Source organism: Haliaeetus leucocephalus, unplaced genomic scaffold, assembly GCF_000737465.1.
Source record: "Haliaeetus leucocephalus isolate CR32 unplaced genomic scaffold, Haliaeetus_leucocephalus-4.0 Scaffold61, whole genome shotgun sequence".
In the NCBI taxonomy this organism is placed as follows: domain Eukaryota; kingdom Metazoa; phylum Chordata; class Aves; order Accipitriformes; family Accipitridae; genus Haliaeetus; species Haliaeetus leucocephalus.
This window is the reverse complement of record NW_010972497.1, coordinates 513561-526920: the sequence shown is the minus strand read 5'-3', so window position 1 is coordinate 526920 and position 13360 is coordinate 513561. Positions and strand designations below refer to the sequence as shown.

The 13360-nt window shown below is 34.9% G+C and overlaps 1 protein-coding gene across 21 annotated transcripts in view; it reads right to left on the bottom strand.

Annotated features, from left to right (window-relative positions):
* Positions 1 to 13360, bottom strand: part of MYCBP2 (MYC binding protein 2, E3 ubiquitin protein ligase) — a 200644-nt gene that overhangs the window by 79182 nt on the left and 108102 nt on the right. For 16 of the 21 annotated variants that reach the window (XM_010578098.1, XM_010578115.1, XM_010578175.1 and 13 more), the window contains 8 exons: positions 12987 to 13087; positions 11570 to 11788; positions 9904 to 10129; positions 9439 to 9557; positions 6334 to 6421; positions 2614 to 2666; positions 1156 to 1328; positions 670 to 814 (listed from right to left, as the gene is read on the bottom strand). In XM_010578098.1, coding sequence (XP_010576400.1) covers positions 670 to 814; positions 1156 to 1328; positions 2614 to 2666; positions 6334 to 6421; positions 9439 to 9557; positions 9904 to 10129; positions 11570 to 11788; positions 12987 to 13087 — 1124 coding nt within the window. The remainder of the gene's footprint in view (positions 1 to 669; positions 815 to 1155; positions 1329 to 2613; positions 2667 to 6333; positions 6422 to 9438; positions 9558 to 9903; positions 10130 to 11569; positions 11789 to 12986; positions 13088 to 13360) is intronic. The other 5 variants (XM_010578083.1, XM_010578189.1, XM_010578196.1 and 2 more) reach the window with 1 other exon arrangement.

The window sequence follows — 13360 nt, the reverse complement described above, 5'->3', positions numbered from 1 at the left end:
CATGCTTCACTACTTCAAATCAAGCAGCCAACTTTTACAACGTATCACATAGGTTTTACTCCAAAGTGTGCAAATATTTTCCAAGTCTACCTGAGGCTGTCATGAAGACTTCCTTTACAGTACTTCAACAACAACAAAAATTTTTAAAAATCAGTGATTAACTGAAGAGGCTGAAGTAAAACCCAAGAAACCCAGACCTTGCCAGTTATCTTATTAATTTCAAAGACTACAGGAACTTCCAAATATTAGAAACAGAAAAGGGGGAAATGCTGTTCTACTCTAAAATAAAGTGACTATAAAGGGGTCCATCAATGTGCTTCTGATTCTTTTTTCCATCACTTCAATTTATAATACTTTTTCCTGGCTTACAAGTTAAAAAATGGATTCTTGTCACCTTACACATCACCACCATCAAACACCGCCTACAACTGATTATTTCCACAACTACACATGTATAGCCCATTACAGACAAGATATAAATGGCATGAAATGGTGTTGGCATAATCAGAATTTGATAATCTTGTGTATTTAGAGGTAAGAAAGTCTGACTACACTGAATTTATGAATGCCACTTTCTGCCCTATACAAGAGTATTCTGTGGAATATCTACAACAAATACTAAAAGATAGCATGATGAAGTATAAGAACAGCCAAGATTACAATAGTTACCTTCATATTAGGAACATGAACAACATCTCCATACTGGTCTTTTGTTTGTACTGTAATAACAGTTGGCCAGCCACATCGAATGTCATCCTTATTCAAAATCAATGATGTTTTTTGAGGATCAGCATATGAATCTGGCTGAAGCCACCTATAGCAAAGAAAAACACCTGACATTAAAATTTCTTATAGCCCCCCAAAAGATAAATTCTTACTCTGTACAAACATGACTTCCAGCTAAGAAAGAATGCAGAAAGTCTGAATACATAAATGCTTTTACCTAATAAATTAATAGAAACAATACGGCTATACAGTTTTACTTAACGAATATTTGATGTAAGTATTAAAGTTCTACAGCTAGTTGTATAGACAAGCAACAGTGCACAGGTTTTAAAATTTAGCAGATAACTACACATTTTCTATTTTTCTGCAAAGCTTAAACATTACAACTATGAAGTAATGGGTTTATTCATGCAGCACACAAACTTTTACCTTGCAAGTCGTCCACCACTCGATCCTGGTACACAAGCAATGAAATCCTCCAGAAATGACTGCTCATTGCTTTGTACCTGCAGTGGAAGATTTCCTTCGAGAGCTTCCAAAATGGTTGGTGAGTGAGATAGTGCCAAGCCTTTCCCAAGAATGCCGGAATGAGATTTGCCCACCTTTTTTTTTTTTTTTTTTTGCAGAGGTTGAGGTGAGGGTGAAAGGATGGAGACATAAAACAGCTTTTCAGTATCTTACATGTAGACACTTTACCATAACATGACAGAATTGGTAAAGACATTTCGGGCATTAAAAACTATTCAAGGAGGAGAAGAGTAGATAAACTTTATTCTGGCGAAAGTTTAAACAAAAAAAGTCAGCTCCGTCTATAAAACAATAATTTACGTCAAAAGAAATTAAATGAGCTTGAGTTGAGGGAGATTTTTTGGAGGAAAGAATAAGGTAACATGAACTTTCATGTTAAGAGTATCCTAAACTGCTGAATTGTGAATGAAGAAAGCCATTCTGAAAATGTGACCAATGAGCACGTTCCAAAAGAAAACAAAAGGTGAGAGATGTAACTTACAGAAAGGCAGATCTCAAAGAAAGATATTTTTGGGTAAGACAAAGGGAAAGAAATCCCTTTGCAAGAAGGGAAGGAAGGTGGAAATATGCATCAAATACTGAACAGACAGGACTAAAATCAAAAGTGAATCCATTACTTGCATGCACACTCCTAGCTCACTTTTTGAATTAGAACACAGTGGGTCCAAGAACAGATTGCTGAAAAATATTTCTTCCAAGGAACATCTGATTCCTCCTAGACAGTTTCTGTTTACTATTCTGTCATCTAAGGCCTATGCAATGGTGTCATACTGTAGCACTGATGTTTTTCCAGTAAGTACTGTGAAAACTGAATTTCAGAACAGTTGCCCTGAAGATCATTAGGAAAGAGAGAGAACGTGAAAACTCCTTTTTCACTGTTCATCATCAGCTAGGGGCTATAAATACGGAGTTACTGACCAGCATTAGCTACCATCACAACAAACAAAATACCATCATCAAACCAGAACAACTGCAATCATATTATTTGGGAACTTATAAACGTTACTGCTCAGCTGAAAATGTTTTTCTGCAATTACAAACACATGAAGGATTAATTTTGGTAATATTTAAAATTCGCTAAATAGTGCAACTTAAGCCAAACAGATATTTTGAAACATACCTGGTTATCTAGCTTTCTGTGTGATATTTTATGCATTTTTTTCTAACCGGATTTATTATAAAAAAAGATTTAATGTAAATACTAAACTTCTGTAAGACGTTCTTAAACTGTTTTATAACCAGCTGGATTCCCTTCTATTACAGAAACCTCACAAGTGATTTTTCTCCTAAAGCAGTCAAAAAGTTTCAATGCAATTATGTGCTTAAGTATGTTGCAATGGATAAAAAGCCGCAGTATACCTGTAAGGCAGCCTCTTCGAGTATCTCAAGATCTTCTTCAAATTCATTACCTGCTGTAAAAATATAAACACATATTTTTCATAACAATAATATTGACATTTATCTCTGCATTATGGAATGTGAAATTCAATTCTGTTTAGTGAAGCCTTTTATATTCCAAAATTTAGGTTTGCATGATGATGTGTAATATTGTTTAACCAGCAGCTGAAAGATTAATATTTTCAAGTAACACAGTAAACATGCAGTACTGTGTAGTTCAGTGCACGAGCAAATAAACAATATACATTACACAAAACAAAAATTTGGTACTTCTCTTCTTATCTCCAAGACAGTATGTATGGCAAATCTTTGGATGTGACTGGATACTTTCAGAAAAAGATTTTGGGAGGTCAAGATGGTTTCTGGGAAGCAGTACCTATGAGTATGCACCAGCTGCTCCCTTTTAAGAGCTTACCCTAGTAACAGTATTTGAAAACCTGATAAACTCTGCACAATTTTGTAAATTATGATTCCTCCTAAAACATAAAACTCAAATACATTCTATTATACGATATTTCTTTCTCACAAATACAACTCAAAAGTCTGATTCCAGGGTGACCAGAATTGCCAAACACAGTCTTTTAACAGAAAAGTAAAACAGATAAGGTTACCATATTTCTACTCTCTCTCTCAAAAACATGTCAGGCAATTCTACTAGTCAGAAGAGAGAAAGAGAAATGAGAAGAATCACATCCTAAGGCATTTTTAAAATTCAAAGAAAGATAGATATATAAAAACTCTGCTCTCAGAAATAACTTCGACCAAATTTGAAACAATTAAGTAATAATGTTAAATACATCGATCAATTCCACATTGCTGTTTCAGTTAGATCTTTGTCACAGACCAGATCTCTCTCTTGGGAAGTATCATCTTAAATTTAAGTCTTGGAGAACTGGCAAGGAGGAATTGTGATCTTTTGAACATGATAACTCTAACAGTATTGGGTGTACTTTCAGAGATAAAGTTTTCCTAATACATGAAGGAATCACTGTCTGGTCCATGTTCTGTTGGAGCAAAAAAGGCTAAACCTTCTTTGATGTTCTTTCAAAACACTTTTTTTCCTAATGGTTCTAGAGGAATAGTTATACAAGTATTTGGCTATTTGTATACAGAATATACCCACTACAACAATTACTAAAAAGCAAGGTACCTCTTTGTGAAGGACAACCTCCTTAAATTCAGTACACCAAGATAAATCATGCAAATAAAGCTGAAGATGGAGGGGTCCTACAAGGATACCAATAACAACCAGTAACTCTGATTTGAAGACAGTTCAATCATTCTATTTTCCTTGACAGAAAGTTTGTGAAGTCTCTGATTGTCTTCATTGAAATCACCACATATTAAGAGCACTTAGTTGGATCCAGAGGTCTAAAGAGTATCTGGGAAGTGGAGCAGGATTGACTTCGCCTAGTTTTGGGCAGTGACGCATGAGATAATGAGCTCAGACTTAGGTATTACAAGGTACCTTTATAGCAAATGGAGGAGAAACAGGCTCCTCCTTTGTGTGATTAGTTTAATTTTTCTTACATCTTCATCTTAGGATGACATGAACCATTCCCTGAAGATGTCTAAATTAACTCTAAAAGAAGGTTAGAGCTACTAGCTTAGATATAGATACCTCACTTCTAAATGCCAAAGTTCAGGCATTGTAAATTAAGTTGCTAATTACTTTGTAGGGTGAGCCTTTTTTTTATGTTACCTTCTTTAGCCTGTATACAACCACACACAGAACAAAGGTAAAATTGTAGAAATTATAAAATAAAGTATGAAAAGTCTAATAAAAAGGGCCTTTCTGGGTGTACGTATTACAAGACAGTCTTTTATATGATTATATAGGTTTTTCTTAAAGGACACTCCATTCCATGAATAAGATGATACTGCTCTGCAGGCAAGCAATAGCAGTAATACAGTATTTTTTAAGACACCATATCACTTGCAGCAAAAGTTAGAAGATACGTAATCTAGAATGCAGAAAAAGAAAAAATTGTCTGATACTAAGGCATGTAAATGTTGCTCTAGAAAACCAAATTTTTACCTCTTTTTCTGCCACACTGTTTTTCTGAGACACCAAGCAAAACACTTAAACAAAGCAAAATTACAGACAACTGAAAACCATCTACAAACGGCTGCACAGTGGTTTCCATTTGCAAATAATACCACTGCAGCTTATAATTCATCAGTTTTGTTTATTCACAGGGTCCAGTAGTCTTGTAGAGAAACAATACACACTGATATCATTAGCATTGTAATATTAACAGCAACACTAACAGACTTGGCTGAAGTCCTTGAGTTGGTGTTAGGTGAACGGTCAGATAAATCAATTGGAATTACGTCAGTAATCAGGAAACTCTTTACAGCAATACACCTATGCCTCCTCTCTTGCAGATCATACACAACCACTTTTATAGGTGGCTGAGACTGCATAGGTAACTTAACTGCACACTTTATTTCAAACTCCTATCTGAAAGCATATAAAGCCAACCTATGTACAACCGACTTTCCCTTCTTGTTTTAGACATTCAAAATTAGAATGAAACAAAAAACCTCTTTAGACAGAAGTACAAAGTTTTAGAAAACCTGAGAAATTAGGTTAAAAGCATTTCAATTTCAGCTTTTTTCTTTTTTTTTGCATAGGAGAACAGCAGGATAAATGGGTGCTAGGGAAGTCAACAAAACTAGGGAGTTAATGCGGCTGTTTGGAGAATAAGAGAAGAGAACACTATTTAAACTATAGAATTGCCTGTACTTTTGAGAGAGAAATACAGATCTACCAGTGCAATTGAGGTGCCTATTTACAACATAAAGTAAGAAATCTGCACATTCAAATACACAAGCAAAATACCAACTTAAAAATTCAAATTAGGTTTTGTGCTTATAATTGCATACTGATCAACGCCCTCCTGTTCAATAATACACGCTTCCGGTCTCATTAACAATATTTGAGCTCTTGTTTGTGCTCCTAAATTAAAATGATCAAAAAGATATCCTATTCTAGTTTATGAGCCTGGTTCTGCTATACACTAATGTTAATTAGGAGAAAATGCTATTACACAGAATATGGCTACATCATTAGAAGTTCTAGTTCAATCTCCATATCCCTTAATTTTCATACATTTTAAATTGCATTTGGGCTACTATAAAGTTTTATTTGCTGCATCTGCTGTAAAAGTATGTATTTTTTTTGTAACTGTAAAAAAAACAACCCTACAGCAGAAATATTTTAGGCTATAAAGTCTACAGATGCAGTGGTCACTTTCAATTTTAAACAAGTAATTTTAAATTTTGCAATTCAATGCTGCAGGTATTTTTCATTCAGAAAGGTGTGGAGTGCAGGAAGAAAAAACAGTGAAAGAGAAATACAAATAAGATACCTGCACATCTGTGAAGTACCACGAGGAAACTGTAGGACATAGCTCGTACACTGATACACTACCTGTGGATGGGGTGAGTTGGTTCAGATTTAAATAACCAGGTTTCCCTCCTCCCCATACACAAATGAAGGGAACAGTGTAAGCAGCAAACACCACCATTTTATTATTTTGATTAATTCAGTTTTATGAATCAATTTTGTACTATTATCTCTAACTATAAGCAACATTAAGACTTAAAGGTAGTATTAATTCACAATACCAGAAACAATGATGAAATAACAAAGTATATTCTTTGTGTAGGACTTACCAATAGGAAGCGCTAGATCTTTCTTCATCAGAGCTGCTGCACATGATCCTCCTAAATTTGCCAATTCTTTCTCCAGCTGAATAATACCCTTCAAATTGAAACAAATTATAAAACAAAAATAGTGTCTCAGAAAATAGGACAATGAATATGTTTCCCTGACAAAGCTTTATCCTAAGAGATATTAATTATGTGTTCCAGTTTGAAGTTTCTCAGTGATACACTACTTGCTGTACAGATACTGTCATGTTTTGCTGTGACATGGGCCAGTGTACCAAAATTTTTAGAACAATTTCAACTTAGTAAGAGTATTAATAAACGGGTTACCATACTTCTGGTAGCCTAGTAAGAACATCTGAAGATGATAATTGTCTTTTGTCTGTAACGTTAAAGAGAAAGAAAACTTCCTAATACAAAAAAAAAAAATCTACCGATACATATTCAGATTGCAAAGCAATGCCTCTTCTAAGCTGTATGTACCATGGATACTACACAAGCTCACATTCCCATCTTGTTTAAAGGTAGTACTGTTCATAACTTTTTTCCTCTTCCCTTTCTCTAGTTAGAGAGGCAAGGATAGGAAAAAGATTCCAGAATTTCTCTTTCTCCATTTTAAATCCTGGGAGATGCCCTTGACAGTTTCTCCCTTCTACTTGTGCTGGAAAGTTATTTCTTCCCATTGACGTTGCTGTTCTAGGGAATAAGACGACTCCCTCTCTCCCACCAGACTTGTCACTGAAAACACAGGAGAATCTCTCCATCAGTATCTTTCAACCTTGTTCTCAAAAAAAAAAGAACAGACCACCCACACGTTTTCAAAATACATGGAGGGAAGGAGGCTGGGTGCAAGGAATGGGGGGAGAGCAGTATGGCTAGGGAGGTTGTAGCTACTTTTTTAAACCATGAAGAAAGGCATCTTATATTTTCCCTTTAACCTGTACCAGCTACATGCAAGCACAACCTCTTTAACTTTGCTTACAAAAAGGTGTTGACACTAACACCAATTTTTAAAATTTAAAGAAATCTGTGAGTGGTTCAGCACAACTCTGACAGATGCCTCTCATGGAAGAAAAAAAACCCCAAACTACCACCAAAAAACAGCGGAGGAGATGGGAAACCTCCATCTGATGGATTTTCTAGGCAAACTGACAGAAACTGGCAATATATAAAGTAGGCAAAAAAATTGTTCTTTTGGAAAGAGCCTTCAAAATCAGTAACCCTAGACTTGCCTTTTATTCTCTGAGACTCCCACGCAGACTGAAAAATCCCCAAAATGCATTTTAAACTAAACTCATGACAAACTGCATCTTTAGGACTCAAACCAGCAGGTTCTGAAATAGCAAGCAAGTAAAGATGGGAAATGTGGATCAACCCATCAGACAGTTCCCTGCTGTGTGAACATCCTTCAGGCAGAAGGCAGTTTTTGCATATATTTTGTGGATTTAATAACGAGCAGCAAAAAGCCTTCCCATTCATCAAAGCACAAATCTACAATTTTTGCAAAAATCCTAGGTTTAAACGAAGTTCAATAGTTCAACTACACCCAACTCCTCAATGCACTTGCTCACACTCAATGACATCTTCCAGTTTTTGCAGAGACGTCCCTAACAATGAATGTCATTCAATATATTATAGTTAGGTAACAGAACCAGAAGCGTGTCCTTTGGAAGGAGAATCAGATGTGCAAAAGTTAATCCCACTGACTTGAATTAGGTCTTACTGATACTTTGTTCCTTTGAGCTACAGAAAACACAGTGGTCACCAGAACATAGAGTTCTTTTTCTACCAGCGGTAACACTTGAGAAAATTGTCATCACAAAGTTCCCAAAAGAAGGAGAAACTTGCATTGTGTCCCCCATTGCTTAATCTAAGTTACTTATGGAGGCTTTAGTCCTGAGATGCAAGGTAGTTAAACACTGTAAAATTTGCTTTTCTATTTATAGAACTTTAAATTAGAGTGTTTGGGCTATAAAAAGGTATGCTTGAAAACAATTACTTGGAACTTTTCTTTAGATGATACAGTTAACATGTGGCCTGGCATGTTTTAGCACTGAGTGTCAAAAACTTGCCAGCAGCTTTGTTTGTAAATGCCTTTAAAAAATTAATGACATATATGAATCTGCATCTTTTCTTCTGCTTAAGCAAAAATTGTTATTACTCAAACACAGACTAGTTAGACTATCTATAGGATTTATAAATCTGATTTGCTGCAAACCAATAAGATCATCATAGCTAATAATCTTATGGTATGTTTTCTTATCTGATATGCTACGAAACCCCAGAGATCTCAGGTTTTGAAAACCTGAAGACATGATTTAGCTTGAGCAGAATCCAGGAATAAGATGAGGTAAATCTCCTGTGAGGGTTATAGTGTAAGCAAGATGCAGACCTTGTGAAGTTCACGTGCAGCAATAGGCCCAAAGGCTCCCAAGATAAGGGAAGGACTATTTTTCTGGAATTATTATAAAGCATATTAGGCATTTTTAGCAGTCTCTTAAAATAAGCCAAAATAAAGCACTGGCCCAAGGACTTGAAGAAATTTTATCTTCCATTTGCAACAAAGAAACAGTGGTTGAAACCACTCATGTCCTTAAATGCAAGATGAGGTGACCACTGTGCAAAATCTCAAGTAGCCTAAATGAGCACAGGATTTCCAGGGACTCTGAGGGTTCTGGTATGAGTGAACACTAGAAAAATAATGCAAGTTTGCCATCCCATAATTGGCAGTGACATTAAAATACTAATCACTGTGTATCTGAAAGCCTCAATTCTTTGGATTTCTGATGGAAGACTAGGTCAGAATTTTTGGAAATTTCATATCCCTTTGACATACTAGATAAAATCATGCTATGTATTTGCAGACTGTCACAGTCATTAAAAAAACTAAACCAAACAAAAAGCCATTCCAATAATATTCAGGTCAAAGAATTCCAAACAAATAATATCTGTAACAAAAAATGTTAAAAACTTATATGAAATTAATTTAAAAGTATTTTGCTAATGTTATTTAGTCAGAAGTGGAAATACAAATATTTTTACCAAAAAAACTGGCCTTGTAGGAGAGAATTAATAGGTGCAGCAATTGTGGCCATTTCACTTTTTCCTTACCTCATCAGATCCTGGACTAAATTCGTATCCAATTGCATAACATTTGAAACCATAAAAACAAGCCTTTTCATCCTTCACATAGTCTGATGCAGTCTCCAGAGAAAAAAGAGCTTCATTTCCTTATAGGAAGTAAAAGGAAACATAAAATAAATTAAAAAAAATAAATTAATATTTCTCCTCTTTTTGTATGCTTCTTCAACATGAGCATATATGAAACCCAGGCTTTATATAAAACATGTAAAGTAAAGCCATGAATAACACACAGATGAATACTTCAGATAAGAAACCTAATGTAAACATCATCAATTGATGTACAACCAATGGCTCATAATGACCTCTTGCCAGCTTGGACAAAGACACTACTTCAACTTTGTTTTCTAAGATAATTTTGCAGAAAATTCAATTTTTCTTCCACTATTTTAATAATTCACATTACTAGAAATTATTGAAGTATCTATTTATTACCTGGCAATACTAATACCATGGTAGGCCATCCTGAAGATCCAGAGAATTTTTTCAGTTCTATCCATGAATTAAGGTTTTCATGAACAGAAGCATGCTTTGGTCCAAATCCCAGACTTTGTGCAATTCTGACAGGAATTAGTAAACGAAGAACATCCTCTGATTGAGCAGTGCCACACTGAGTGTCAAACTCTATTGTTATCCACCTGACACATTCAGGAAAAGTCACCTAAAACAAAAGAACAGTCTAATTATGTGCAAGTTTGGGGGGGTTGTTGTTTTTTTTAAAATATTTATTTCTTCATTTCCATGTGGTTTTAACTCTTCAGGCTATGCAAGTGATTCAATTATGTAATTCTGTACAGTTGTTTTGATATGTTTTAGATTAACATTAACCTAATTTATTCTTTGAAATTCAGATATACCTGAAACATTTTATATTTACAGAATTATAATCATGCATTTTAACTTATGTTCAGATGAAGTATTTGCACTTACGATACCATTTGTGATTGTTTTTAAGAACTCTGCACAGGATCATTAAAAAAGACAACCACAGAATACTACAAACATTTAACTCTCAAATACTTCCTAAAATGCAAACTTCAACAAACACATTCAATATCTGTTTTGTGCAATCCTAGAAAAGTACACAGCAGCTGAATCATACTTGTGAATATGGCCTGCAGCACAATAGCATATAGCTACAGAAATTCAAAAGCAGTAACAACTAAGCCTAAGGCTTCAGATGAGCTCCATAAACTTTCAGAACAATAATAAGCATCATTGCATCAGGAAGATCATATGATAACTACATTTTCTGCAGTGGATGTCTTGCTGTCTCACAGGACAGGAAAGTAGAATAGTGGAATAGTAATGACCTCCTGCAGCTTTTACTTGATTCCAGGTTTGCTACCTCTGGATTTACAGTCGTGGAATCAATGTGACTACAGAACTCACTATTTCAAGAACTGAAACATAGGATTTGTCTCTCAGGCTTGTCATTTATGCCTCAGCCCTTTACTCAACTAGAAGAAACACCCTTTCTCTATTGACATTGAAAAAAAAAATCTAGTTTTATTGCAATAGTCACCCATGTAAGGCATAATGATTCCTACTCAGAGTGACTTAACACAGTTAAGAGGACTTCAGAGACTTCTGCAATGCCAAATCATGGTCCAAGTGAAAGTAATTAATGAAGAATTTAAATTGGCAGACCAGCAATAGCCAGCATAGGGATCTCTGTACTATAATACATATTAATTTGACTAGAATTGACATTAGGTATTTTTACAAAGCATTGTTTTAGCATTAGGTAAGAAAGTCTGAGATATGATTAGATAATGTATACATAAAGACTTCCAACTTCTACAATCTGTAGAGAGAGCAAAGAAGCTCTGTGTGACAGTAGGAAAATCTAAGACTGAGCAAATTTAGGGACTTGCAGTAAATACCTGCATTAGGGGGTTAAAACTACACTAGTTTCCACTATACTTACTGGACAAACAGAGGTTTCTCCAGAAAGCAGTACAGGTAACTGTCTCCTATATTGGACAATATGAATTATCATCCATGGCAACAATTTTTCAGATAGTAAATGTTGACAAAACAAAACCCACACGTCAAAAGCTTTTAAGAAACTGCATGCACACTTAGAAATGGTGCTTACCTTATAGTGCGTAACACAGGCAGGTTTATAGGGATGCTCACTTTCTACAACAGCATAGTGATTGGAGGTAGTACAAGCTGAAAGCCCTTGCTCCGGTTGGTTTCCAGTGGTGCTGTCTGTAGACTGATTTGGGTTAAAAGCTGGAGGGGCATATTTCTGATTGAGAACTGCCACAGAAGGAAGTAACTGTTGTACTAGGCCAAAGACCTCAACAGCAACCTGTAACATAACACCACACACAATGACTGGGTGAAAACAATACTCACAAACTTACATTTCTCTACAATGGGTGTTTTGGATATTCTCAGAATATCACTACTTCATTCATTCATTTTCCAATCCTGCATCTACACAAACCTGACAGAAAAACATCATTACATTAATCTCAAGTACTCCTCTTGGAGACTTGCCAAAGCTGAAACAAAAATACGTACACAACTGCTAGATACCTTCACTAAAACACCTTCTACTAAAAAGCCATAACATTAACAAGCAATAAGCATGAGTTGACAGAAAGCAAATACCATATTGAAGTCAAAATCCAGTTATACTTTGTTTTATAACAAAGTTAATATTGTTATTTTCAAATATTCAACATATTTTAATGCATGTAGTGTTAAGCATCGCTTTGTTCCCTGTAATATTTATAACATTTTCAAAGGATAGGAACACTTCTAAGGCAAAACACTTGGTTCTAAACACCAGTTCATCACAGTAACAAGGTAACTACAATTTAAAACTATTTTTAATGAAATGAATCTGCTAGATTTCAAGAGGCCAGTCCTCTTTCCTCCTCCTTTAAGGAGAAGTCAGAGGAGAGCTTACTGTTCATGAAAAAGCAATAAAAGGCAATAGTGTCTACTAGCTGAAGATTAATGACATTTGTAAATCTAATAACAAATTTCAAGAATGTTCCAGACCAGGCACATGGAAGAACGCTATCCCACTGAAAAGGTTATTTTTATTTATAGCTGACATCTTCCCATCTCCAAATTTGATGGAAATAATCTTAATTTAATGAACAGGTACCACTGCTTTAGATGTTTACTGTAAAAATAGAATTTACATAATATAAAAAAATATTTCATCCCACCAATATTCATCAATGAGTCACAAATGCAGATCCTTCTAACTTCTTGTCTCTTCCTACTGTTAAAGCCTATCATCTTTCCCTCTGCTTCCTTAAGGTGTTTTTTTCCATAATGACTTCAATTTAAGTTTAAAAAAAAAAGTAATTATTGAAACATGATGTGTTTTTAAAATTCTTTACTCTTGGAAAATGTATGAGTCACGTGGTCAAATATAAAACACTAATTCATAAAATCATAAGAAATTAGGATGTTCAGATTTTCAGAGTAAACCTTTTCCTTGTATAGCATTCTTAAATTTCTACAGTAATTTCTGCTGAGGAGCATACCTTGGGAATAGCTGCTGCTACTGGTCCTATGTAGGCTATTATGAGGGGAAGCAGCATTGAAAACAGACTGGAAGAGCTGAGTAATTCTGGAATGTCTTCAGCTAAACAAAGATAATTACAACACAGGTATTATTAATAAACGTACCATGGTTCAAAACACATCTTATTTTTCTGGTTTGCTTCTTATGAGTTAAACTTCTAGTTTCTACACTAGTTTTTACTTCAAATTATTTTTATTATCTAGGCATTGTCAAATTCTAAACCTGCAAAGTTCACCTGAGACAAATGTGCCATTATATACAGTTCTCTGTTAAAAAATTTCCCCCTCTTAGAGCCTAAGTTTATTGCATTCTTTGCCATTTTGTGAAGCTGTG